The following is a 26673-nucleotide window of genomic DNA, read 5'->3' on the forward strand; positions in this document are numbered from 1 at the left end:
GAGAGGCAGAGCTGGGCCAGAACCCAGATCTGTTCATCTCTAATTAGATTTTCCTTTCACTAGAGTTAAATAATCACCTCTTTAAAGTAGTTGCAATCTGCACTGTACGAGAGCTTACCCACACTGATGAAATCCCAGATCCATCAAAATATTGAAGCAGAGTCATTTCTTGAAATTCTTTTCTTTCTTTTCTTTGTCTTCACTCATTTCTCATGCTCTCCTTCTTCCTACCAAGTGGAAAGGAAAAGGAGGACAGAAAAAAAGGATAAGGATACGGATTAGACTGGTATTTTTATTAATAGATAATTATTAATAATAATTTCATTAATTTCATTAATTCTAGCAATACAAGTTAGCACCTTCTCTTCTACCTATAATTTTAAAGAATTGCCTATAACATCCCAGAAAGATAAGTAATTTGCCCAGGGGCACACAGTCAGCATGTGTCAGAAGCAGTATTTGAACCTGAGCTGGGCCAGCTCTTTATTCACTTCAAGAAATCACTGTCCTATTCCCTCTCTAGTACTTCCTCCATCTAAGCCCCAGTGCTCCAGTTCCTTTCTCCTGCCTTCTCTGAAAGTTGATATAGGCTGGGAAGCCCCAGGAAGGTCTGGATCTAAAGACAGGGGGTCCCTATCCATCCCCTATAAGGACAGGGCCTCTTTCTCCTTCTCTCACCCCCTTCCTCACTAGAGTGAGGACACAGCCCCAGCTAATGGGCCTCCAAACTCTCCTCACCCTTGCCCTTGCCCTCAGGAACAAGACAACCTGGCAGACGCAGAAGAGCGCTGTGACCAGCTGATCAAAAACAAGATCCAGCTGGAGGCCAAGGTGAAGGAGCAGACAGAGCGCCTGGAGGATGAGGAGGAGATGAATGCTGAGCTCACAGCCAAGAAGCGAAAGCTGGAGGATGAGTGCTCAGAGCTCAAGAGGGACATAGATGACCTGGAGCTGACCTTGGCCAAGGTGGAGAAGGAGAAGCATGCAACGGAGAACAAGGTGAGCAGGGGTTCCCACCTAGCTGATTCCAGCCAACATGGCTGCTAGTGGTACCCAGGTTCACAGGATTTTAAATTATCCAACTGTCAAAGATCTCTTAATAAATGCCTGGTCCATTCATAGAATCATAGGTTCATAGATTTAGGGCTGGAACCATCCTCAGAAACATGGTTTATAGATGAGGAAACAGAGGCATGGGGAAATAAAATTGTTGGCCCATGGTCACTCAGGGAGTAACCATCACAACACTGCATCTAACTCAGGCCAGACCAATGGAACCACATCCTCTTCTTAGAGACCTGCAAGGATGAATATTCCACAACTTCCCTGTATCCCTCAACCCAGAACTTGAACTCTTTATTCTCTACCAAAAGGGTCTTCCTTCTGGTTAAAAAAAAATCCACCCCTGATATTAGTTGTCAGTGAAGTTGGAGAATAGCTCCTCTCTATATTTAGTTTTACAGAGCTGAAAATTATTATTAAATTCCCTTTTGACTCTCTCTTTTCCAAGCTGACATTGGAACTCAGTGACAACTCAACAGCTAGGTGGTACAGTGGGTAGAGTGCCAGGCCTGGGGTCAGGAAGACTCACCTTTATGAATTCAAATCTGGCCTCAGACACTTACTAGCTGTGTGATCCTGGGAGAGTCTCTTAATCCTGTTTGCCTCAGTTTTCTCATCTGTAAAATGAACTGGAGAAGGAAATGGCAAACTACTCCAGTATCTTCCCCAAGAAAACTCCAAACTGGGTCATGAGGAGTCAGACACAACTGAAAACAACTAACCAACAACAAAAAAATATCAATTTAATTAGCTTTTCCTTAGGAGTACCTTCTTCAGCCTAATAAGTCATTTGAAAACTTTCTTTTCAAATTTCTTTTACATTTACTATCTCCATAACATTGCATCCATTTCTATCTTTTGAATTCTCCAGTTTCTCTGCACACTTCTTAAAACAGAGTCCAAAACTGGTCAAAGTACCAAAAAACATTAACCATAATTGAGGAATAATTTTCCATTTTTTCAAACCATATTCTTCATAGCAAAATTCAATATTATTCTACTTTCTTTCACAACAGTTCATAGTATTGACTTCCACTAGGACAGCTATGATGGTCTACTCTTTCCACCACAATGTCTACTTTTCCTAAATGTACATTGACCACGTTCACATTTACTGAGTTCTTCTCCTTCCTAGTCCTTTCTTCCTTCTCTTGCACCTCATTACTAGACTAGGTAGGAGAAATTATCATCATTCTACAGGAAATACATTCATATTCCTGCCCAATCCCCATCAAATTTCCTATGAAAATCTGGAGAAAATATTTAAGAGAGAGAAGCAAAGCTGTTTCCTTCCAGTTCATTGTCTGATTTCTTTAATAACTCTGAGCTCATGGACCTAGTACTTATCATTGTACATTGGGCTTTCCCACATAAAAGGAGTTGTCATGATTAACCAGCTTCCACCTCTGATCCCTGTGGTGTTTGGGGATACAAGGCTCCTGGCATTGAATCCCTGGGAATTTCCTTTGAACACAATCTTATGGTACCACAAGTGGTATACCATCAGTGGCCTCAATGGGGTTGGGGTTTCTTGGATACTAGGTCAAGAACTTGACAGAGGAAATGGCCGGGCTGGATGAGATCATTGTCAAACTGACCAAGGAAAAGAAAGCCTTGCAGGAAGCCCACCAACAAGCACTGGATGACCTACAGGCTGAGGAGGACAAGGTCAACACCCTAACTAAGGCCAAGGTCAAGCTGGAACAGCAAGTGGATGATGTAAGTAGATGGTCAGTTGTTGGACTGGAATACCATATTAGTCTGGCCTTTGCAGGGTGGTGGGTAGGATGGTTCTTAGATCCTAGTCATTAACCTAATCTCATCAATGTTAATAGAGGTGGGTGAGGGATTTCCTAGATTCAAGTCCATTTTCCCTGTCTTGGTCAGGAAGTTTGGGAGGTTTGATCCACCGGGAAGGGATTCTAATCCTTAAAAATTGTGTTTCATTTCAAAAAGGAGTTGTTGGGGATCCTAAGGTTTTACATGAAATCTAATCTTTAGTGATCATTCCATATAAATTTGGGGGTTTATCTGTAGATCTCTGGTGATGTCTGTCTAGTAGAATCTTAACCAACATCTTTCTAGAACTGGACTTCTCCCAAGTCCAGTTTGTCCCCAACCTTGTGATTTCTCAATTCCTGGGGTGATTGACCTCACAAAATTACCAAGACAGGATCTCCATCTCACCCTGAGTTGTTGACCTATTTTCTTTTTCCATGCCAGCTGGAGGGATCCCTGGAACAGGAGAAGAAGATTCGGATGGATCTAGAGAGGGCAAAGCGAAAGCTAGAAGGTGACCTGAAACTGACCCAGGAGAGCATCATGGACCTGGAGAATGACAAGCAGCAATTGGATGAGCGGCTGAAAAAGTACAGTGCCCCCCAACATCTTCCCATCCTTTACTTGGCTAAGAAAGATGATTTTTGTTACGGCATCATACAGATAGGCCTAAGCTCCTGCCTTCTGCCTTCTTAAGGGAGGGTAGGGGTAATCAGTGAAGCCAAGGGCTGTCTTTTTGTTATTCTTTGCTCTTCTAACATAACTAGCCATACATCTTTTTCTGGTAATACGTCTCTTTGATTATATCTTTTATGTGACTTCATGTGCACTAGCTGTCCTTGGTGATATACTACAGCCCACTTAATACCACTATATGTCTCTCTATTGCCCTCCAGGTGAGCCTTGATTTCCATTTTTTAGAGACTGTGGTATTCTGAGATTCCCAACTACCTAACCTCTTTAGGGTTCTGTCATAAAAATAATACCTCAAAATTGTGTAGTACTTCAAAGTGTTATGCACATGTAAAGTATAATCACTATTCTTATTAAAAATTTTTATTCAGAAATATGAGTAAATGAATAAATGAATGAATAATCTTACTAGATTCTAAAATGAGCAATAAAGTATGTAGGACAAATATTGTACCCATTTTACAGATTAGGGAACTCAGACCAAAAAAGGTCAAGTGACATCTAAGATCATAAAATCACAGAGCCATAGAACTTTAGAGTTAGAAGAATACAGGTCATAAAGATTATTTTCAACGAGGTTTTTTTTTTTTGACAAGAAACTTAGACATCATTTAGTCTAACCTCTCATTGTACAGATGATGAAATTCCCAAAGGTTTAAGTGACTTGTTCCAGATTACACAGCTAGCTAGTGACAGAACCTTGGCTAGAACCCAGCTCTACTGTCTCGTAGCCAAAAGGTCTTTCCTCTATGATAGCATCCAGTTCTCAATGTATAGAATTGTAGGTATAGAAGATGTAGGTGACTGGGCTTCTTTTGTAGTAACTTCAGTATACCCTAAAGATATCTATCACCTTTCCATAAATTCAGTAGTTTCAGGCGTGTCCACCTCTTTGTGACCCGATTTGGGGTTTTCTTGGCAAAGATGCTAGAGTGGTTTGTCATTGTCTTCTTCAGCTCATTTTAGAGATGAGGAAACTGAGGCAAACAGGGTTAAGTAACTTGCCCAGGGTCATATAGCTAGTCAGTATCTGAGGCCAGATGTGAACTCAGGAAAATGGGTCTTCCTGACTTCAGGGTCAACAATCTATCCACTGTAGCACCTAGCATAAGTAGTGAGGTCCTTTCAAGACACCTGCCTGCTGTCTCTCTCTCTCATGCTCACACCTTCCTCTTCTACAGGAAGGACTTTGAACTGAATGCTCTCAATGCAAGAATTGAGGATGAGCAAGCTCTGGGCAGCCAACTTCAGAAGAAACTCAAAGAACTGCAGGTAAGGTCTGGGAATAAGGCGGGCACACGAGTCATGAGGCACAGAAACCCTTTGTCTAGTCCTTGGCTTCCCCAACCAGTCCTTCCATGGCTCCCTTGGCTCATATGATTAGACCTTGTTGGATAAGGTTGAGGACTAGAACTCCATCATGAACCAGTCAAGAAGAAAATGGAGACACGCCAACAATCCCATGAAGGATTATCAAGCCTTTTTCTGGATGAAAAGCAGGAACTTACTCATTCTACTTAGCCTCAACAGGCACCATCTTTATACTGAGTTAGGTTGTGGGCAGGGGAAGCGAGTCATCACAAAACGGACACCCAACGCACCAGACAGGGTTCTAACTTGCTTTAAAGTCCAACGTTGTAAGAATCCAAAGGATGACAGAACTAGAAAGAAACTTAGAGATCTTCTAACCCAAGTCTCTCATTTTTACAACTGAGGAAACTTAGGCTCAGGACTTAACTTAAATCCCTTAAACTTCAGTGATTTTCCAAAGACCATTCAGGTGATAAGTAACATGTTCAAGATTTGAACCTCGGTTTACCGACTACCAATCCAGGTTCTTTCCACTAGTAGGCTATGTTACTTACTCCTTTCCTCCTGAAGACAGTACTATTGCCTGATATTACTAGAACCTCCTCAGGGAGGATGAAGTCTACTTATCCTGCCATTGCAATGAGAACAAATGAACTGCAACTCTTGCCAGTAATAGCCATTCATACACTTGTAGTCTGTCACCTCCCTCCTTCCCTTGGGCCAAAGAAGCCAAGAGGCTTTTCTCTACTGGCTTATATTTCCCAGAATTGTTGTCATAGAGTTCTCTCCTTCTTTCCTTTCCATTCTCATCGTGACAGATTCAGAATTCTCAAATTAGAAGGCCCTTAGCAATCATTGAATCAACCCGAGTACCACTTATCTTTCATTTCAATGTTTCTGTCACTTAACCTTTACCATTTCTCATAGAATCAGAGATTTAGAACCTTCTGGTCCAACTTCCTCATTTTATAGTTGAGGAAACAAAGTCTAAAGAGGTTCAATAACTTGCCCAAGTTTACACAGATGATAGGTGATAGAGGATGGATTCAAATCCTCTCTTATCCTCTTCCTCCCTCTCATTTTTTCTTTCTTCCAAAAATGTCTACAAAAACTCAACAATGGACTTTGCCTGCACTTACTGGTCTTCTCCATAACAGTATTTGGTCAGTGATAGGATAAAATTAGACCTATTTTCTTGATTTCTAGGAATTAATGTTGAAGATGATGATGCTTTTGAACACAGATGAAAGAAAGCCTTCTCAAGAAGGGGCGGGTCCACATTTTCACCTGAAAAACCTTAGCTTTAGAGGCTTTGGGCCAAAAATATGTTGAGACTTGGCCCTGTTGTGCGATAGCCTCTGACAATCAATAGTCTAGAATCTCCCTCTGGAATACAGAGGGTTTGAGTTTGTTCTCTGAATGAAGACTTTTTCACTAATAAAGAATAGGAAGGGGCATCCAGGTGGCACAGTGGATAGAGCTCTGGCCTTGGCATCAGGAGGACCTGAGTTCAAATCCAGCCTCAGACACTTAACACTTACTAGCTGTGTGACCCTGGGCAAGTCACTTAACCCCAATCGCCTCACCAAAAAAAAATAAAGAATATGACCTTCCCATATCTCTAAAGGCTAATGCTTCAACCTGATTTTTTGACTTTTAAAAAGTTCCAGATCAGATTGTGGATCCTTCTGGTCTTCGGTAAGAGATACATGACTCCCCGCCCCACCCCATTTCGATACGCTACAAAAAATACTTTTAATGGCAATCACAGACCTCTGAACAAAGGACTTCAAGAGCTAGTTTCAATATCTTTCATTCTGTAAGCAGTGTGTTATCCTCCAAAGTCTTCTTTAAAAAAAATAAAGGTCCATTTCAAGGTGATTTTTAGAAGTGCTTAGATCCTATAGAATTTAGGCATCAGAGATGCTATAGTCAGAGAGGCAATGTAGCAGAGTAGATAGAGTGCTGGACAATAAGTCAGAAAGACGTAGATTCAAATCCCACCTCCAACACTTACTGTGTAAGTCAATGTCTCTGAGCCTCAGTTTCCTTATATATAAAATGAGGGCTGGGTTCAACATGACCTCAAAAATCCTTTCTAGCTCTAAATTTATGATCCTATAACTTTTAGAACATGACAAATTAGAATTTAGATGCTAACTTGGGAGTTCCACAATGGAAGACTCTGAATCTCTGAGTAAGTAATGTCTCTTCTCTCTGTCCCCAGGCTCGAATTGAGGAGCTGGAGGAGGAGCTGGAAGCAGAGAGGACAGCCCGGGCCAAGGTGGAGAAGCTGCGCTCAGACTTATCCAGGGAACTGGAGGAGATCAGCGAGAGGCTGGAGGAGGCTGGAGGGGCCACTTCTGTCCAGATCGAGATGAACAAGAAGAGGGAGGCAGAGTTCCAGAAGATGCGGAGGGACCTGGAAGAGGCGACACTGCAGCATGAGGCCACAGCGGCCGCCCTGCGCAAGAAGCACGCGGACAGTGTGGCTGAGCTGGGAGAGCAGATCGACAATCTGCAGAGGGTCAAGCAGAAGCTGGAGAAGGAGAAGAGCGAGTTCAAGCTGGAGCTGGACGATGTCACCTCCAACATGGAGCAGATTGTCAAGGCCAAGGTGAGAGCTCAGGGACAGCTAGGTGGTGCAGTGCAAAGAGCACCGGCCCTGGAGTCAGGAGGATCTGAGTTCAAATCCAGTCTCAGAGCAGACACTTGACACTTACTAGCTGTGTGACCCTGGGCAAGTCATTTAAACCCACTTGCCTTGGCAAAAAAAAAAAAATGAACATACCAAGGTGAGAGCTCTATGAAGGAGGAGGCCGTGGGTGGGCCTCTTGTCCTCAGTTTCCTCTACCTAGCTCCAGCTACTCACCATCTCCTCTCCATTTCATTTCTTCTTTCTGTGAATCAATATTGACATCCACTTTATTATCTCCCATGTGTTTCTTCTCATCCTTCTTTGACTGTTTCTTCTTTCCTTGATCATAAGCAGATAGGTGGCACAGTAGATAGAGCATGGGAGTTGGACTCATAAAGATTTGAGTTCAAATCCAGCCTCAGACGCTTACTAGCTGTGAGACTCTGTGCAAGTCACTTAACTTCTATCTGCCTCTGTTTCCTCATCTGTAAAATGAGGATAATAATAGCACCTACCCCATAAGGTCATTGTGAGGATCAAATGAGTTAACCTACGTAAAGCACTTTGCAAACCTGAAAGCATTATATACTAGTCTTCTTTCATCTTCTTATCTTTCTCTACTCAACCCCTTCCCTTTTTCCAACTGTTTCTTTTGTTCATTAACTCCCTCCCTTAGTGTCTCTTTGGCTATCCTTTCTCCAGCTTCCATTCTCCTTCGATGCCTCACTCTCAGAGCCCAAATCTTTACACTACATCCTATCCTCCATTCTTCATTGATCTCTCCAATATCAGGCTAACTTGGAGAAGATGTGCCGAACCCTAGAAGACCAAATGAATGAGCATCGCAGCAAGGCAGAGGAGATGCAGCGTTCTGTCAATGACCTCACCAGCCAAAGGGCCAAGTTACAGACAGAAAATGGTGAGGCTGGGCTACGCTGAACCGGGGTGCTATGGAGGGTGAATACCCTCCCCCACAACATGAATAGGCTTGGGCCACCTCACTCCCTAAATCAGTCACATTACTAGGTAGACCCGCAAGACCACTACCACCAGCACCACTCCCCTAAACACACACACACCCTCCACATCCCTGGTCCAAATCACTCCAGAGATCTGAGACTAAGGACAGGGGTTTTGGATAGGAAGGGGGATTACTGACCTTCAGGAGCTAAATATGTGCTCTCTGCTTCTCCAGGTGAGCTGTCCCGCCAGCTGGATGAGAAGGAGGCTCTGATCTCCCAGCTGACTCGAGGCAAGCTCACCTACACTCAACAAATGGAAGATCTCAAGAGGCAACTGGAAGAGGAGGTCAAGGTGAGGCTGTGGCTCCTCATCCACGCCCAGTCCCTTAAACACTGTTCTGGTGAAGAGCAGAAATTAGCCACTACCTCAGCTCCCCCATTTCCCTCTCACAGCCCCCCCCAATGAGACCACCTGCCTATTGCTTCCCCAGACCTCCAAAGGAATGCATCCCAAGGGAAGCTTGGCCCCTGCCCCTCAGTTCTCTCCATTGCATTCACCAGCTTGAGCTCGACAGAGGCCTCTATTCCCAATCACTGAGTATGAAGGATTTAGAAATGATCTAGGGAAAGAAGGAGAGTGAATAGATAAATAGCTGAGGATGAAAGGAAATGGAGAGATGGCAAGAATGGGAGGAATGAACACCCTTGGTGGAACACGAAGATGCAATATAGTCTCTCGAGTCAAAAGATATCGCTTTGAACCCTGGCTCAAGGTAACCTTGGCCAAGTTCCATAATGTCCCTTGGCCTTAGTATCCTCATCTGGAAAATGAGGGGTCAGACTAGGATCTTGAAGAGTCTACCAGCTCAAAATCCTAGAGATGGCATGGAATAATGGATAGAATGCTAAACTTGGGGTCAGGAAGACCCAGGCTCAAACTGCACCTCAGACATGCCCCAGCTATTTGACCCTGGCAAGCTACTTAATCTCTGTATCTCAGTTTCCTCATCTGTAAAATAAGGGGGTCAGACTCCATAGCCTTTGAGGTCCCTTCCAGCTCTCAATCTGTGATCCCGTGACAGAGTAAATTCTCAATAAATACTTGCGGATTTAGTGTATTGACTGAGGATAAGGACTAAGGGTAGACTCTGAGAAGAAGTTAATAGTAAGGAAACAAATGGGGAAAAAAAGTTATCATGGGGGATGGAACATAGGATTTGCCTTCACTACTATACCCAGAAATGGATCACATACATATTCTCTTCCTTTTTCCACCCACCCTACTCCCAGGCAAAGAATGCCCTGGCACATGCCCTGCAGTCGGCCCGTCATGACTGCGACCTCCTGAGGGAGCAGTATGAGGAGGAAACTGAGGCCAAGGCAGAGCTGCAGCGTGTCCTGTCCAAGGCCAACTCAGAGGTGGCACAGTGGAGGACCAAGTATGAGACGGACGCCATCCAGAGGACTGAGGAGCTGGAGGAGGCCAAGTGAGTCCCTGGGGTCTCCCCAGTCTGCCTCTGTCACTAATTAGAGCATAACAAGGCTCAGGGCTCAGGGGTCAGACCTCTCGTCTGAAAGCTCTTTCGGGGTGGGAGACAAACCCCTTCCCTGCTCCTGCATCTTCTCCTCTCAGGGAAGCTTTTTGCTCGCGTTATGTTTTGGATTTGAATATAAGACGAACAAAAGGTTTGTCTGTGTGCAGAGAGTTACAACGTGTAGCAGGGCATTGTAGCCCTGGGAAGGGCTGTGTGGTTGGGTATGTGAAAAATATACTTTTCCAGCATATTTTTTATCTAGAACTTTGCACCAGATTGTAAAGACATCTCTTTTTTGAGTGCGGTGTTGGTGTTCCTTGTCTTAAGTCAATGTCATAGAGATTCTGTGTCAATTCTGTGCGCTTTAGATTGTGCAGGCACTTGTTCTAGGATTATCTGTTCTAGGTTTCTCTAGCACTGGATCACTTAGCTCCTCTTCCAGTCACTGTGCCATTTGATCGCTCTGAGGTCTGGCTGAAGATTGTTCTAGGTTTCTCCAAGAAGGGTTCTAAGGCTCCCAGTAACTGCTGGTCTTGAGTCACTGTGCTATTTGTGTGTTGCCTAGATCACTCAGTACCCAGCCTCAGGCTGCTCTAGGTTTCTCTAACAAGATTCTAGATTAATCAAGTGGCCTTGCAGGCCATAGGAGTGCCCAGGAATCATTTCCCGGAATACTCATGCTGCTTCCCTTTGCCTCTCACCTCCACCCTGGTCAGGAAGAAGCTGGCCCAGAGGCTGCAGGAGGCAGAGGAGGCCGTGGAGGCTGTGAATGCCAAGTGCTCATCCCTGGAGAAGACCAAGCACCGACTGCAGAATGAAATCGAGGACCTGATGGTGGATGTGGAACGGTCCAATGCTGCCGCTGCTGCTCTGGACAAGAAACAGAGGAACTTTGACAAGGTGAGGACAGGCAGGATCGACAGGGACTGCCACAGGATCAGAGGGCTCATCCAGTCCAAGCTTTAGAGCTTGAAGGGATGTTAAAGGACATTTATGGCAATGCCTTCATCTTACAGATGAAGAAATTAACTTGCCCAGTGTCATGCAGGTATCAGGTGGTAAATCTGGGGTTCAATTCCAGTTGCTATGACTCCAAGTCCAATTCTTTTTATTGGCTGGGCCATGCTACAGATGAAGAAGGAAAGAAAGACAAGGGGGTAGAATCTCCACAATGGGGATAGAAGAGAACAGAAGGAAGAGAAAGCTAGATAAGAGTAAAAAGGTCCAAAGAAGACCATAGAGAAGCTGAGTGATGCCCAGAGGGAAGAGCCCAGGCATCGAGAAGGAGGCAAAGAGAGAGAGTGGTGGAGAGGAAGCCAAGAGGATGGGGAGATGAGAGTGCCAAGGAAGAAGAAGGCAAGGAAGGTGAGGGTGTAGAAGAGAAATGGGCCAGGGAGTGGATATGGAAGGAGGCCCCAGGAATAGGGCTGAGGGGAGTGCAGCCTAGAGATTTTGTTGAGTGAGCCAGTCCCCATCCTTGGTCCTTGATAAGATTCAGAGAAACTTGGACAAGGTGTGGAAGAAAAGGAGGGGGAAAGGGAACTAGATGAGGAAAGATGAGGAGGAAGTTTAAAGACAGAGGGAATCCAAGTAGAGAGATGGGGGAGAGGAAGAAAGAAAAAGGGGCAAGAAGTAGAAGGAACATGGTATAGGAACAAGGTGAAAAAGAAAGATAGCATGAGGAGCTAATGGAAGGGAGTAATTTGCAGTAAAAGGACCAGGAGAAACTCTCCTGGGGGTGAAGGAGACAGTGCTGTGGATGGAAATATAAGCCAAAGATCATGGAGTCTCTAGGCCAGAACCCTCATGGTGGAGCTGATAGAACAGCAGAGAGCCAGCCCTGGGAGCCTGTGGAGTGATCTGGTCTCTCTTTTTGGCTAGATCCTTGCCGAGTGGAAGCAGAAATATGAGGAGTCTCAATCAGAACTAGAATCGTCTCAGAAGGAGGCTCGTTCCCTCAGCACCGAGCTCTTCAAGCTAAAGAACGCCTATGAGGAATCCCTGGAGCATCTGGAGACTTTCAAGAGGGAAAACAAGAACCTCCAGGGTGAGTCAGGGAGGGATCAGGGTAAAGGAGGCAGCAGCAGATGTGGTGATGAGCTGGCTCTGTCACCGTTATCTCCCACCCACTTGTTCAACTGATGGTTCAGGAAGAAAATGACAGTATGTCAACTACAGCTCTCCTGGGGAATCCTAATGATTCCTGCAGCCAAAGGCTCCCTCCCCTGCAGGATCACACCAAGGACCCCAACCCCATAACCAGGTCCTCTGTCTTTGACCCACAGAGGAGATCTCAGACCTGACAGAACAGTTGGGCTCCAGTGGGAAGAGTATCCATGAGCTGGAGAAGATTCGGAAACAGCTGGAGGCAGAGAAGCTGGAACTGCAGTCTGCCCTGGAGGAAGCAGAGGTGAGAGAGTCCTGGGCCTCCATGATGCCCTTCCTCCCTTTGTCCCCTGCCTTCCTTCCCCAGGAACTTACCCCCACTCTCTCTTACCTCTATTCCTCTATGTCTGTCTTTCAAATTCCATCCACCTATCCGTCTTCTTTTCAGTTTCTCCCAGATCATTGGCTTACAGATTTTGGCCTTGAAAAGGCCTTAAAGCTCATCTGGTCCAACTCTTTCCTTTGATATATGAGGAAACTGAATCCCTTAAATAACTCTTTCCAGGTCATCCAGATAGTAAGTGGCAAAGCTGAGATTCAGACCCAGGGCCTTGGAATCCAAATCCAGGGCTCTTTCTTCTCCTTGAATCATGTTGTACCTTCTCCTCTACTTTGTCTCATAGTGACCCCCTTCTTTTTATTCTGTTGTCTTTATATTACCTCTCCTCTGTCTGTGAAGCCCCCATCTCCTTGGGTCTCTGGCTTTCTTCTTCTTCTATAGCATCTCCATGTCTCATTTCTTTATTCCTTTTTTATTTTTATTTTTTTACTCAGTCTGTGATTTCATTGGAACAGGGAGTTCCTCAAGGAGGAATCAATGCAGATCTGGCAATCTGCCTATGTAGAAGGAACAATACTTGTTCTCTTAGAGAATTAGTTGCCTGAGGCAATGAGGAGTCAAGTGACTTACTCAGGTTCACTCAGTCAGTGTGTACCAGAGGTGGTATTTGAGCCAAGGTTGTCCTGTCTCAGCCCATCTCTGGATTCACTTTGCCAAGCTGACTCTCCCCTTTGCCTTATGCTTAACCTCACTCAGCATCTATACCTTGTCACACCCATCTATCCCTTCTAGTGTTCTTATGGTCCTAAAAACCACCCACTCTTAGCTCTTCTCCTTCATCCTCCCAGGCCTCCTTGGAACATGAGGAAGGAAAGATCCTCCGGGCACAGCTGGAGTTCAACCAAATCAAAGCAGAGATTGAACGGAAGTTGGCAGAGAAGGATGAGGAGATGGAGCAGGCCAAGCGCAACCACCTACGGGTAGTGGACTCCCTGCAGACCTCCCTCGATGCTGAGACCCGAAGCCGGAATGAGGCCCTTCGGGTGAAGAAGAAGATGGAGGGAGACCTCAATGAGATGGAGATCCAGCTCAGCCATGCTAATCGCATAGCTTCAGAGGCCCAGAAGCAAGTCAAGACCCTACAGGGCTTGCTCAAGGTACGCCAGCTTTCTCAGCATTCCCACCACCACCACTACCACTGTAGAAATGACTTACATGTTTTAACAACTGTTTAGTAGTTCAGCAAAAAGAGCAGTGGATCTGGAGACAGGGACCCAGATTTAAATCCTGCCTCTGCAACCTAGGGCAAGCCACTTAGCCTCTCCAGGCCTCAGTTTCACCATATGTAAAATGAGGGGGTTAGACTAGATAATAATGATAATAACAATAATTGTGGTTGCTGTGGCTGTTCAGTTGTTTCAGTCATGTCCAACTCTTCATGATCCCACTTGGGGTTTTCTTGGCAAACATCCTAGAGTTGTTTGCCATTTCCTTCTCCAGCTCATTTTACAGATAAGAAACTGAGGCAAATAGGGTTAAGTGATTTGCCCAGGATCACACAGCTAGTAAGTGACTGGGATCAGATTTGTACTCAGATCTTCCTGACTTGAGGCCCAACACTCTATCCTCTGTGCCACCTAGCTGCCCAATAATAATAATAACTAACATTTATATAATGCCTACTATGTACCAGGCCCTATGCCAAGCACTTTATAAATGTTATCTCATTTGATACTTACAACAACCCTGGAAAATAAAGGTTATTATTATCCTTATTTTACAGTTGAGGAAACTGAGGCAAACACAGGTTAAGCAACTTGCCTAAGGCCACACAACTAATAAGTGTCTGAGGCCAGATTAGAACTCAGGTCCTCCTGGCTCCAGGCCCAGTTCTCTATCCACCAGCTGCCCTAGGTGGCCTCTAAGATCTCTGTTGGGTCTAAATCTATGATCCTATATTGGGAGCAAGTTCTGGTACAGGCTCTAGAACCCTGATACCTAGAATAGCAACTCAAAGGTCATGGCAGAGGTATTAGTCACTGCATGAGGGAATGGGAACCCCAAGCTTCTTAGCCCATCATAGATCTCATAGTGGCCCCAGGTCAGCCCAGATGGGGTCACTCATGCACCTACTCAGTTGACACTACTGCCATTATCCTATCTAATGCCAGTTTCTCTCCTTCTCAGGACACCCAGATCCAACTGGATGATGCGGTCCGGGCCAATGATGATCTAAAGGAGAACATTGCCATTGTGGAACGCCGTAACAATCTGCTCCAGGCAGAGCTTGAGGAGCTACGGGCTGTGGTGGAGCAGACAGAGAGGGCCAGGAAGCTGGCTGAGCAGGAGCTCATTGAGACCAGTGAGCGGGTGCAGCTGCTCCACTCCCAGGTGAGAAAGGAACTCCAGTGGTCCTTGTATCAAGGGTGTGCTGGCAAACACTTAACAACCAGGCCTCTGGAGAGTGGCATACTTTTACATTTCATCTACATCACTTTCTTAAGTCTACAAATCAATAAAATAATAAATGAACCCTGTTTGTAGTTTGCTGATTCTTGAGGTGTAAATTTTCACACTTAATTTAACAGTTGGCTCTGAGCCTGAGCTGGCTCCAGCACACCCTGACTGTGATTTTTAACAATACCACCAGAGAAAGTGGTCTAGAACAAAACCACTTGTTGGGCATCATCTCTGAGAACAGCACACAACACGAAAGTACAGAATCTTAGAGTTGGAAGAGACCCCAGCAGCATCTAGTCTGATTAGAACTCCTCTGCCATCCCCCACAAATGGTCATCCAGTCTATGCTCAAAGACCTCCAATGAGAAAGAGCCATTGAATGCACTTCATGGATTGCTCTATTAGATAGTTTTCCTGGCATCAAGCCTAAATGTGTTTCTTTGTCACTTCCAGCCTCAGTTTCCCCGTCTATAAAATGAAGGCATTGGAATAAGTCCCTTCCAGGACTAGACCCTGTGATCCTTTGATTACATATCTGATTATTCCAGGGTTATTCAACTAGGACATTTTATTTATAAAGGTATCATGGGAGTAAGGGAACTTGGAATTGGGAGAACTGAATGCGAATCCCACTTCAGATATTCGGTAGCTATGTGGCCATGGGCAAGTCACTTAGCTTCAGAGATCCTCACTTTACTCCTCTGTAAAATGGGAATAATAATTCTTGAGCCCACTTTAAGCAAACCTTAAAGTACTACATGAATATACTAAAGGATAACTGTAAAAATTACCATTGTTTATGTACTTTTAGATAAAGGAACTGGACTTGGTTCAGTTCATAGTTGGGAGTAAACCAGCCTTGGCCACAGCCAATGCAGTGAGTCATAAATTTTCTTTGTTTCCCTTCCCGTCCATCCCAAATTTAGAACACCAGCCTAATCAACCAGAAGAAGAAGATGGATGCAGACCTGTCTCAGCTCCAGACAGAAGTGGAAGAGGCAGTACAGGAGTGCAGGAATGCTGAGGAGAAGGCCAAGAAGGCCATCACGGACGTGAGTACAGAGCCCACCCTCTACTCCCGACCAGGGTCGCTTCATGGCCATTGATGTGCCTGGGCCTAAACGAGGCTCCCTCCCTCTCTCCCCACACCCCAGGCAGCCATGATGGCCGAGGAGCTGAAGAAGGAGCAGGACACCAGCGCCCACCTGGAGAGGATGAAGAAGAACATGGAGCAGACCATCAAGGACCTGCAGCACCGGCTGGATGAGGCTGAGCAGATCGCCCTCAAGGGCGGCAAGAAGCAGCTGCAGAAGCTCGAGGCCCGGGTGCGGGAGCTGGAGAATGAGCTCGAGTCGGAGCAGAAACGGAACGCCGAGTCGGTCAAGGGCATGAGGAAGTGCGAGAGGCGCATCAAGGAGCTCACCTACCAGGTGAGCCGAACAATGCCAGAACTGAGTGTTCTCAGCTCCTTTGCTCTAGACCAGTGATGTCAAACTCAGCTAGAAATGGGGGCCACTAAACCATGCAGAAATCTCCCTGCAAGCTGCCCATTGACTTAGAAAACCACATATTAACATCAGCAATCTTCTACCAATTACATCTTAATCTGGTTCAACTGCACTCAAGAGCATTGTGGGCTGCGTGTGGCCTAGGATGTTTGATACCTCTTATTTAGAACCAGGTCCCCTAAGACCAAGTAAGCCTTTTCTCCTTGGCCTTCAGCATAGCTAGCTCCTTCCTGGGGTGCAGAAACCAGCAGCTAACACCTGGATCCTGGCCTAACTCAGTCATATTCCACACCATCAGTCCCTAGAAAGCCCAACCCTATAAACTCAACTTCATAGTGTAACATCATGGGACTCTGCCCCGAATTCTGGATAGCCACATAGCTCAAGAACCACATTTTAGGACAGGACATAAATATAATCATCCCCTAGAGACTCTAGAGGTCTCAAGATCCTAGAAACAACACTTGAAATTCTTTAAGTCCTCCAGGCAAGGACCAATGGAGATGATACCATTTTTAGCTCGAACTCTAAGCTTTGTTTTCTAGAATCAGTTTCTGGAAAAAAAGTTCTTTCTTCCTAGAATTAAAATGTCACTATGCCTCTAAAACAAGGACTAGTGGTGCTGCTTGTCCAAGGACCTGGAACATACCGCTTTTCATGTGGCAATTTCCATTTTAGGAAAAATTTCAAGATCACACCTGGGGTTCTAGAACCAAACCCAGTCTTTACTCTGGAGCAGGGTTCCTTAACTGGGGTCTGTGAACTTTTTAAAAAATATTTTGATAATTATATGTCAAAATAATTTGTTTCCTTTGAGTCTTATATATTTCATACATTTAAAATACTACTCTGAGAAAGGGTTCACAGTCTTCATAAAACTGCCACAAGTGTCCATGACACTAAAAAGGTTAAGAACCACATCTCTAGAACCAAAGTCCAGAACCTCATCTTTTTTCACTGGACGAATCTGGACTCATGCCTCCGACTGCCCCCTGTTCCTGTTCCATGAGAGTGATAGTGAATGGTAGTGAATGAAAAGCAGAACATGGTGGTTCCCAGTGGTGAGTTTAGTGAAAAATAGTTAAGGGATTAAAAAAAAGAAAAAAAAAGGTCAGTGGGCTCTCCAGTGACATTTTTTTCATCCTTGTTCCCTGGCAGACAGAGGAAGACAGGAAGAACCTGCTTCGGCTGCAGGATCTGGTGGACAAGTTACAACTGAAAGTCAAGGCCTACAAGCGGCAGGCTGAGGAAGCGGTAAGTGTCCACTCCATGGGAGTTGGGAAGCCTGGGCAGCGGACACAGGAGATAGGAGTCTGGATCAGGGTAGCCTAATTGAAGCCTGAAATGGAAAAGCAGTTGGTCCCCCAAGCCAAAGATGCCCAGAGAGCCCCTTCTATCCTTACTCCACCCCCATCATTTCTCCCTGATCTTTTCCCTACCCCACCACAGGAGGAACAAGCCAATACCAACCTGTCCAAGTTCCGGAAGGTCCAGCATGAGCTGGATGAGGCTGAGGAACGGGCTGACATTGCTGAGTCCCAGGTCAACAAGCTTCGGGCCAAGAGTCGTGACATCGGTGCCAAAGTGAGCCCCTTGTAGGGTATTTCCAATTGCTAGACATTGTACCTCCAGTGCCCTACACTCACTTAGCAAACACACCCATCCTGGACACCACCGCTTCCCCAGAGATGGCACCTCCCTCCAGGAGCATTCCTCTGTCGGTCACCCTGCACACAGCTCTCCCTACATGGTTTCTCAAACATTGTTTCTCATCCTCTGGGTTTCTCAAACATTGGGCTCCATACCCTAACAGACTGAGACTCTCTTTTCTGAATCTAATCACCACTCACTAGCTGCGTCACCTTCAGTAAGTCATTTCTCAATGACTGAGCCGCAGTTTCCATTTCTGTAAAATGAGAAGGTTTGACTAGAAGATTTTGTAAAGTCCTTTCTAGTTCTAAAATTCTATGATTATATAAATATCGTACCCAGGCTTATCATCATCCCTGAAACTGAACCCATTATAACCCTCAAGATTCTTAACCTTTGCCACTTTGCCCTTTACCATATATACCCATTGTGATCCAAACCCTGTAGAACTTTTACACTGATTCCCAAAAGACTCCCACCTAACCTCCACCTATCAATCTGCTCCATATCTGCCCTTTCCACAGAATGCACCATATGTTCCATCAAAGCCCAGAACCAGACCCTTCTCCCACAATCTTGGTCCCTGACTCCCTTCCCTCAGAACTGACTTGGACTTTGTTTCCTTTCAAAAGGGCTTGAATGAGGAGTAGCCAGGCCACAATGTCCTGCACTGACCTGGAGGTGCAATTATGGGCCCTCTCAACTCCACGGTCCCTGTACAATAGACCTTGCCTAGGAAGTAGAATAAAAAATTCTCCTAGAAGCTGAGAAACTGGCTCCTGCCCTTTCTTCTGCGCCATCTTGCCCTAATGTAGAAAATGTGGGGAGACAGGATGAATTATTGGGAAGGAAAAACTTTAGGGGTCTAAGTTAGGGGACATCCATGTATGGCTATCCACTTGAGTGGAGAGCTCCCTTCTCCCTGTACTTTGGGATCAGGCAAGATGCCCAGGGCTTGGATTCTACTCTATATCTCATGGAGAACAGCATGGAATAAGAGGCATCATGAAACAGTGGAATGAGAACTGACTCTGGATCCTAGGACCTGGGTTCAAATCTCACCTCTAATACCTAAAATCTATATGACCTTGAGCAAGATCACTTAATTTTTCTGGGCCTCAGTTTCCTCATCTATTAAAAAAAATCCAGCTTCCAAGTCTTTTCTAGCTCATGGTCTATGATCCCATGAACAGGTGATGTTCCCTTCCAACTGGGGGCCTTGCCAGAAGATGGGACCCATTCTAGAGCCTGAAGAGAATAGGGCTGCTCTGGAGTTTGGTCAAATCTAGAGAAAGCTTGGTCAAAATTTATGGTCATCTTAGCTCCATCATAGCATGGGACTATCACTCTTGCTCTGAACCTGGGCCATTCATATTGACCTATGTACACACCCCGTGATCAAGCATTGATAGATCTGGAGAAAACAGCCATCTCTTCATTGTGTTCCTTTTTTTTTTTGTGGTCGGATATGAGACAGCCTCTCACATCCATTGTCCTGGTTCACTCTCAAGGACATTGGAAAGCTATGAGCCTTATAAGCTAGTTCTTCTGAATGAGAAAATAACCTTCTAAGTCCCAGTGAAGGTCATTGTAAAGGGCAATAAGGACTTGGAACCCAGATGTGATAGGAGCCACATTGCCTCATCACCTATCATGGCATTCTATGTTACCTAGTGAGATAGTCACTACCCCACCCCACCAAGTGCCTGCTTTCAGGCCTCCTCTCCCTTCCTCTCATCCAGTATCTTCTTTGGGGTATAAGGTAGTCTGCTTTTCTCCTGCTCGAACAAAGGAGTCAAATACACAGTCCAAATGTGGCCCACAATACTCCTGTGTGCAGCCTGACTTTCAAATGTAATTGGGAAATATTTAACAAAAATAAATAAAAATACAATAAAACTTAAATAATATTACATTTTAAAACTAAGTCAATACACAGCCTGCAGAGCTCCTTATTATGGTTTGGTGGCCCCCATTTCTATGTGAGTTTGAGCCCATTGCTCTAGGCCCCCACATTCCTTTTTTTACACTCTTCCTCCCCTTAAGCTCTATACTTCTCCTATCCCCTACCTTGCCCTTTGCAGGGTGGGAGGATGTTCTCTTGACCCATGAGGACCAACACCTCCTAAGAGAGGCAGAACAGAGGTGTCATAGAATAGAGGGATGGTGGGAGGAGACCTCAAGGGAAAGGAAAGTTGGGTACGTGGTCACCGAGAAGGCTGAGACAACAGAAGGGGCACCGATAGGTCTTGAATGGAAGCATGTCTGCTTCCAATCCCATAGGAGAGGATGGAGAGAAGGTGAAGGTGAAACCTAAAGAAATTCCCTTGTACTACTACCCTCTAAGTCCCAGCCCTATTTGTACAGCTATAAGTCCTCAGTCCCCCAGGTAGCCCAATAGCTCTGGGATGGAGTCAAAATAGCTTATAGGCCTCCCACCTAAGAAAGAATACATCACTGGGGTGGGGGCTTCATTGAATGAGGCTAGAGAAGGCATCGTTAACCCAAGAGATCCATGGATAGGTGTTATGGGGAACTTGGACAGGAAAAAAATCACATCTTTGTTTTCAGCGGGAACAACCTCCAGCTGAAATTTAACATTTCCTTTCATTATGAATGTTGGCAACAGGTGGCCTGGTAGATAAAGCATTGGGCCTGGAGTCAGGAAGACCTGTATTTAAATCAAACCTCAGATACATACTGTGTGATCCTGGACAAGTCACATAACTTCTGTTTGCTTCAGTTTCCTCAGCTATGAAATGGGGGTAATAATAGCACCTACCTCCCAAGGTTGTTGTGAGGATCAAATAAAATAATATTTGTAAAAGGCTCTTAGTACAGCACCTGGAGCAAAGTAGGTGCTTAACAAATTTGTGTTTCCTTCCTTTTTCCTTACTAAAACATAGGGCCCATAGGTTTCATCAGACTGCTAAAGGGGACCATGACACAAAATTAAGAATCCCTGGGCTAGAAGAAGGGGACATGAGTGGAAGGGAAGAGGAGAAAACTAGGGAGACAAAAGTGATACAGAGAATGACCAAGGAAGAGAGACAAAGAGGAAAAAAGAAAAACAGAAGCAGAACGCAGAAGAAAAATAGATTAGACTTAGGGAGACATTCTATGATCCAATCATCCCCTCTCCCTTCTCTTCCCCTTTTTCTACACTTTTTTTTCTCCTAATATCCTACTTATTCCTCTTTCCTGGCAATTTCCCCCCACTCTGTCTCTGTTTCTCTCCTGGACTCTTTGTCTCTGTCTTTCTCTCTTCCCTCTCCACAATAAAGAGGCTAGGAAGTTCATAAAGTGGGAATGAGACCAGTGAAAGTTGAGTGACAGGGGAGAGAGAGAGAGAGAGAGAGAGAGAGAGAGAGAGAGAGAGAGAGAGAGAGAGAGAAGAAAAGCTAATTTCTTTTTTTTAAAGCAGCATTTTAATAAGAAAGGCTAGAGAACAAAAGTAAAGGAAGAAAGAAGGATGCCAAAGACAGAAGGAGTACAAGAGGGGGGAGAAGGGGAGAGGAAGAAATGAAGAGGTAGATGGAGATACATGGAGGATGATGAGAAGTTTGAAAGGTTGGAGAGAGAGATGGGAAAGACAAGCCCACAGTCCTGGGTTATATTAGAAGGAAACCTTATACTTTAGAGAAAATCCAAGTCACAGACAGAGCCATGGATTGGAGAGGCAAAGATAGAATCAGAGTGAGAAAGGAAAAACAGATGGAAAGATAAAGACAAAGAGAGGCCAGCTGAGTCCCACAGGTGTCAAGACCAAGTGGGTTTTGCAGAGAGGAAGTTCCTTATTTCCCCCTTACCTATAGCTTCGAGGTGCTGCTCTCAGGATCTAGCACTCATCTTCCTAGTGATTGAGCAGAGTCAGGGAGTGGGTTTGGGAAGACAGGGACTAGGAGGAGGAGATGGTGGTGTAAGCCTTGATGAAAGGAAAGCGGAAGGGGGGCGGGGGCCAGGACTAGAAGAGCAGAGCCTCTGAACCAGTTTAACCCCTCCCTGTCCTCTCTCTCATCAGGCGCCAGGATTCTGTACACCACACATTCAACCACCACTCCCTACTCCCCTACCCTCAGACCTTCATCTAGCCCACCAGCTTGCCCAGGACACAGGGTTCCTTGAGGACATGCTCTGCTCTCATTGCCCTGACCTGACCTCGTCTAACCTGGCACTCTCAGCCAGCCCCCTTATCATGCACCCAGGCTGATGGGGGATAAGGACAAGTAGTGACATATAGGGCTCTCGGCTAAACAGCTCCAAGTGTGACATAGAATGACCCTGAGTCTGGAGAAATAGGGCATTTGGTACCCAGTGAGGGGTAAGGAGGGATTTGAGGTGCAATCTTCTGATAGTGCAGGGATCTAGGGCTCACCATGGTTGGTGAAGGGAACTTGTGAGGGTACAAAGAGATATTCTGGGGGGCATTTCATGAATATAGCTTTTTGGGAGAAAGGGTACATAATCTTGGGTAAGGAAAGGGGTCCTGGAGAGATGGGAACAGCATGGGAGAGTGACTACAGCGGAAAATTCCATTATTCTGGGGTGCTGACCTCGGCTTCCCTCCCTCCCTCTTTCACACCCCTGGAGCTATATTGAGAGGTGGCAGGGGATAGGGGAGGAGAGGAGGGGGGGAGTCTGGGGAGAGTGTCCTGGCATGGGTTGGGAGGGGGTAGAATTCTGGCTTAGTTCCCTGGACACAATGTCCACTTAGTCACAACAGGCATGGTCTGCTGTGGTCTGACACCCACGGCCTCAATAAGGCAGCCCAACTCAAGGGCATAGACAAGGGTGCTCAAGAGGGGTTGGAAGAGCAGTGATGATAGTATCCACCTGGAAGAGATGTGAAGGCAAACACCCCTGAGGAAGGTAGAGTGGGGCCCACAAAGGTGTCTTCTTGGTGAGAGGGAGGGAGCAGACATAAAGGTTCCATCACGCTGCCGGGAATGCCAACTCAAAGCCTGAGTGTTAATCTCAAAGCATGACAGGCTTCCCAGTCATCCCCACTGGCACCTGTGTCCCCCATCCTGCCCCCACCTGCTCCAAATGAAAGGGAGCCCCTCATCACCAACCCCATCCTTTAGACGCTAGGATTAACACCTCCAGGCTTTCCTTGCACACCCCACCTCCCACCAACACCAGGGACAGAGGGACAAGGGGCAGTGAGTGTGAGGGTGCCTGTATAATTGTACATATGTGTGTGACCAGGCAAATCTAAGTGAGTGACTAAGTATATGCATGAAAATGTACATATGATACATGAGAGAGAAGAGTGTGTTGTATATTAATATACTGAAACTTTTGGATAGTAATAATCACCGCCCAAAGAAATTTGAAGAGGTGGGAGGAAGGGTATTTTCTCCAGCTATTTCTTCCAGCTCCAGAGCCCCCAAAAGTCCCCCAGAACCAAGGCACCCCATAGGTGACAGAGAGACAGATATAAAATCTCCTTGAAAAGTAGGAGGTGGCATTTGTTATCCATCCCTAAAGGGGAAACTGAGTCAGAGAGAAGGGCCAGGGGGTCTCCCCTACTTCATCTTATCATCCTGGCACCAGTCTAAAGTTTCCTCACCAGTTGGGGTGAGGGGAAGACAAAGTTCCATGGTTGGAGAGTAGGGGGCACCAGCATCTGAGCAAACAGGGGAGAAGGTGACCCACAATGAGTTTACTTTACCACACCCACCCTTTGGGTTAAAAATAACCGAGGTAAGGAGCATGGCGGGAGAGAGGACAGTGTTGAAAGAAGGCTGCTGTCTTACCATTATCAGCCCATCAGCCCCTCTGAGGTAGGAATGCACCCAAGGCCTAAAAAAAGGTCCCAGAGCCAGGGGGCTGGGGCAAAGTACCTTTCATGGGCAAATCTGGGGGCCTGGCTGTCCTGCCGTCACCTCGAGGGCAAAGGGATCGAGGGAGGAAATAGGAGGAGAAAGGGGGGGAGGGTCCCTCACAATGGGTCCTAATTTGGAGAGAGGGAGTGGGGGGTGGAATATAAAAGAGACAGGGAGCTCTGAGGACACAGAAGCTGCACAGTCTGCCGTTGGCTTAGGTAAGAGGGGAATGGCTGGTGAGAGATGTTCCCTAGATTCCTTCCCTCCACCTTGAGGGTAGGTGGGGAGCGCTGACTTCCTTGGGATTGGGGTGTTGGTAGGGGGGGTAGTGGTATCAGAAGAGAGGTACCCTCATTCCTTTGGGACCTTCATCCCCACCCATCCACCTGGGGAACTCCACTGGAAACTTTCTATCTTTATAAAGTTGTGGGGAGGAGGGTGGTCAGTGGACTGCATCAGAAAACAGTGGCCCTTGGAAGGGTTTTATTTTAAGAGAGAAATGTTACTGAAAAGTGAAAAAAAATATTTTTTCCTTCTCTCTCACTCTCTCTCTCTCTCTCTCTCTCTCTCTCTCTCTCTCTCTCTCTCTCCTTCCCACTGCCATCCCAACCCCCATTTTCATGTCATTGTATCTGCCTGCATCACTGTCTCTGAATGTCCTTTCCCTCTCCATATGTTTTTTTTTTAAATTGCTTTCTTCACTCTTTCCCTCCCTTTTCCATCCCATGTGTCTCTTATCTTTATCTTTGTTTCTCCCTGGCTCTATATGCATCCATCTCTTCGACTGTATTATCATTTCCATGTCTTATTCCTATGTTTCCTCATTTTTTCTCTCTCTCTCTCTCCCCCCATTTGTCATTTTTCTTTTATTCTCTCTCTTTCTCATTCTCTATTATTTTCTCCCTCATTCTTTCTCTCCATTCTTCTTCTCTTTCTTCCCCTCCTCCTCTTCCTCCTCCTTCTCCTCTTCCTTCTTCTTCCTCTTCTTCTTCTTCTCTTTCTTTCTCTCCTCCACCATCAACCTTGGGGTCTTTATGTCTCCATCTTTCTATTCTTATTCCTCTTGCTCTCTTGATTCTCCATTTCACTGTTTATTTCTTTTCTTGTCCATCTCTTTCTGATTATTTCTGCATCATGCTTATTATCTCGGTCTTCTTCTCTCTGTCTTTTCTCTGTCTTTCATCTCTCTGTATCTCTGCCTCTGTCTCTTTCTGTCTCTGTCTCTGTCTCTCTGTGCATCTCTCTTTATCTCTGTCTCTCTCTGTCTCTCTCTGTCTTTCCTCCCCTCATTCCCTATCTCTCTATGTGCCTGTGTCTCTGTCTCTTCATTCTCTATCACTAACCACAACCTCCCATCCCAGTGTCCAGGATTCTTCTAAATTCTCTAAAAGTCTAACCAGGTAAGAACCAATCTTTCTTCTTTCCCTACAGCCACAAATAGCCATGTTGTAGGAGCTAGACGGAGGGGGTCTAGGGATCTGTTCTCTGAGTTGCCCTGAGCTCCACAAAGAAGCATCCAACCCGTTGCTTTATCTCATTCTCTAGCGTGTTCATACAGTGGCCCCTCCTTTAGCTTCAAGCTCACACCTTAAGGAAAGGGGTAAAGTAGTAGGCCTTTGAAGGAAGAAGAGCTAATAAGTGGAGGTAGGAACTCAGAGCTAAATATGGCATCATGGATGAGCTGGAAGAGAGATGGAGGTCAGTCATCCTGGGTGAAAGGAATCTCTAAGTTCAATATTAACCCTTGAATATCCCAGAACTGATGCTTCTTGGGCCCCTCTGTGTGTTTGAGTCCATCGCCTCCTGGGCTTGGTGCCACCTGCTGCCCTCCAGGCCACTGAGTCCTTTGTCCTTGGAATGACATTTGGATCACAGCTGTAAGAATCCTGGAGAACCACCAACCCTGCCTCCTCCCCCTTTCCTGTTGCTGAAAACTCTTACAGCTGTGTTCCTTGCCCTATCCTCTAGTTTGCTGTGAAGATGGGTGATGCCAACTTGGCTGAGTTTGGGCTTGCTGCCCAATACCTACGCAAGTCTGATAAGGAGAGGCTAGAAGCACAGACCCGGCCCTTCGACATCAGAATAGAGTGCTTTGTGCCTGATGACAAGGAGGAGTTTGTCAAGGCCAAAATTGTGTCCCGAGAGGGAGGCAAGGTCACTGCTGAGACCGAGAATGGCAAGGTAAAAAGGGAGACCGAGAACGAAGATGAGAAGAGAAACTCTGGGGATTGTTTGTGGGAAGGTACAGAGTTAGGATAGCATAGGAGAATAGCTCTAAGAAACCTGAGTTTTGTTGTAATGACTAAACAGAGGATCCCACTGACCCACCTTCTAAGACTGGTGCTGTGAGATTTAAGAATAGATTTGCACCGAGCCTTTCCAACTTTCAACTCTATCCCTTTGATGACCAAGGGCAGGTATGTATGAGTCAGTTAGACAGTGATAGAGATATGATCTCTGACCGACAGTGCTAGCCCACAAAAATGGTGGTTAATCAGGAAGGTGCTGGATTGGAATCAGAAGACTTGGGGGTCTACATTCTGGAGGTGGGCAATGAGAAGAAGAGCTGAGGACCTAGGAAGAGTATGAAAAAGGGATAGCAGGCAGGAGAGGTGGGAGAGAGCTGTGGGAATGGCAGATAGACAGGGAGGAGATGGGATGACTTTGTGAGAGAGTTGGAGACTAAGGGAAGAGCCTAAGATAGAAAACACTTAGTCAAGAACACCATCAGCTGCCTATGGACCATTGGAGCAGAGTCTGGCAAGTGAAGTTGGGGAGGGCAGACAGAGGCATGATCAGTG

At 45.8% G+C, this 26673-nt stretch overlaps 2 protein-coding genes across 2 annotated transcripts in view; both read left to right on the plus strand.

Annotated features, from left to right (window-relative positions):
* The window catches only part of LOC110193568 (myosin-7), a 33424-nt gene extending 14608 nt beyond the window's left edge, over window positions 1–18816 (plus strand). Inside the window, exons 23-40 of the mRNA XM_020965461.2 lie at window positions 757–999; window positions 2605–2781; window positions 3286–3431; window positions 4716–4806; window positions 7073–7462; window positions 8276–8402; window positions 8679–8797; window positions 9736–9932; window positions 10697–10880; window positions 11862–12027; window positions 12266–12390; window positions 13275–13583; window positions 14614–14817; window positions 15813–15938; window positions 16041–16316; window positions 17553–17648; window positions 17844–17978; window positions 18677–18816. Coding sequence (XP_020821120.1) covers window positions 757–999; window positions 2605–2781; window positions 3286–3431; window positions 4716–4806; window positions 7073–7462; window positions 8276–8402; window positions 8679–8797; window positions 9736–9932; window positions 10697–10880; window positions 11862–12027; window positions 12266–12390; window positions 13275–13583; window positions 14614–14817; window positions 15813–15938; window positions 16041–16316; window positions 17553–17648; window positions 17844–17978; window positions 18677–18694 — 3129 coding nt within the window. The 3' untranslated portion in view covers window positions 18695–18816. The remainder of the gene's footprint in view (window positions 1–756; window positions 1000–2604; window positions 2782–3285; window positions 3432–4715; window positions 4807–7072; window positions 7463–8275; window positions 8403–8678; window positions 8798–9735; window positions 9933–10696; window positions 10881–11861; window positions 12028–12265; window positions 12391–13274; window positions 13584–14613; window positions 14818–15812; window positions 15939–16040; window positions 16317–17552; window positions 17649–17843; window positions 17979–18676) is intronic.
* Window positions 18817–25233: 6417 nt separating this feature from the next.
* LOC110193748 (myosin-6) overlaps window positions 25234–26673 on the plus strand; it is a 46321-nt gene continuing 44881 nt past the window's right edge. Inside the window, exons 1-2 of the mRNA XM_020965776.2 lie at window positions 25234–25272; window positions 25841–26053. Coding sequence (XP_020821435.1) covers window positions 25853–26053 — 201 coding nt within the window. The 5' untranslated portion in view covers window positions 25234–25272; window positions 25841–25852. The remainder of the gene's footprint in view (window positions 25273–25840; window positions 26054–26673) is intronic.

The sequence above is a fragment of the Phascolarctos cinereus genome, unplaced genomic scaffold, assembly GCF_003287225.1.
Source record: "Phascolarctos cinereus isolate Bilbo 61053 unplaced genomic scaffold, phaCin_HiC Scaffold_3;HRSCAF=262, whole genome shotgun sequence".
NCBI lineage: Eukaryota > Metazoa > Chordata > Mammalia > Diprotodontia > Phascolarctidae > Phascolarctos > Phascolarctos cinereus.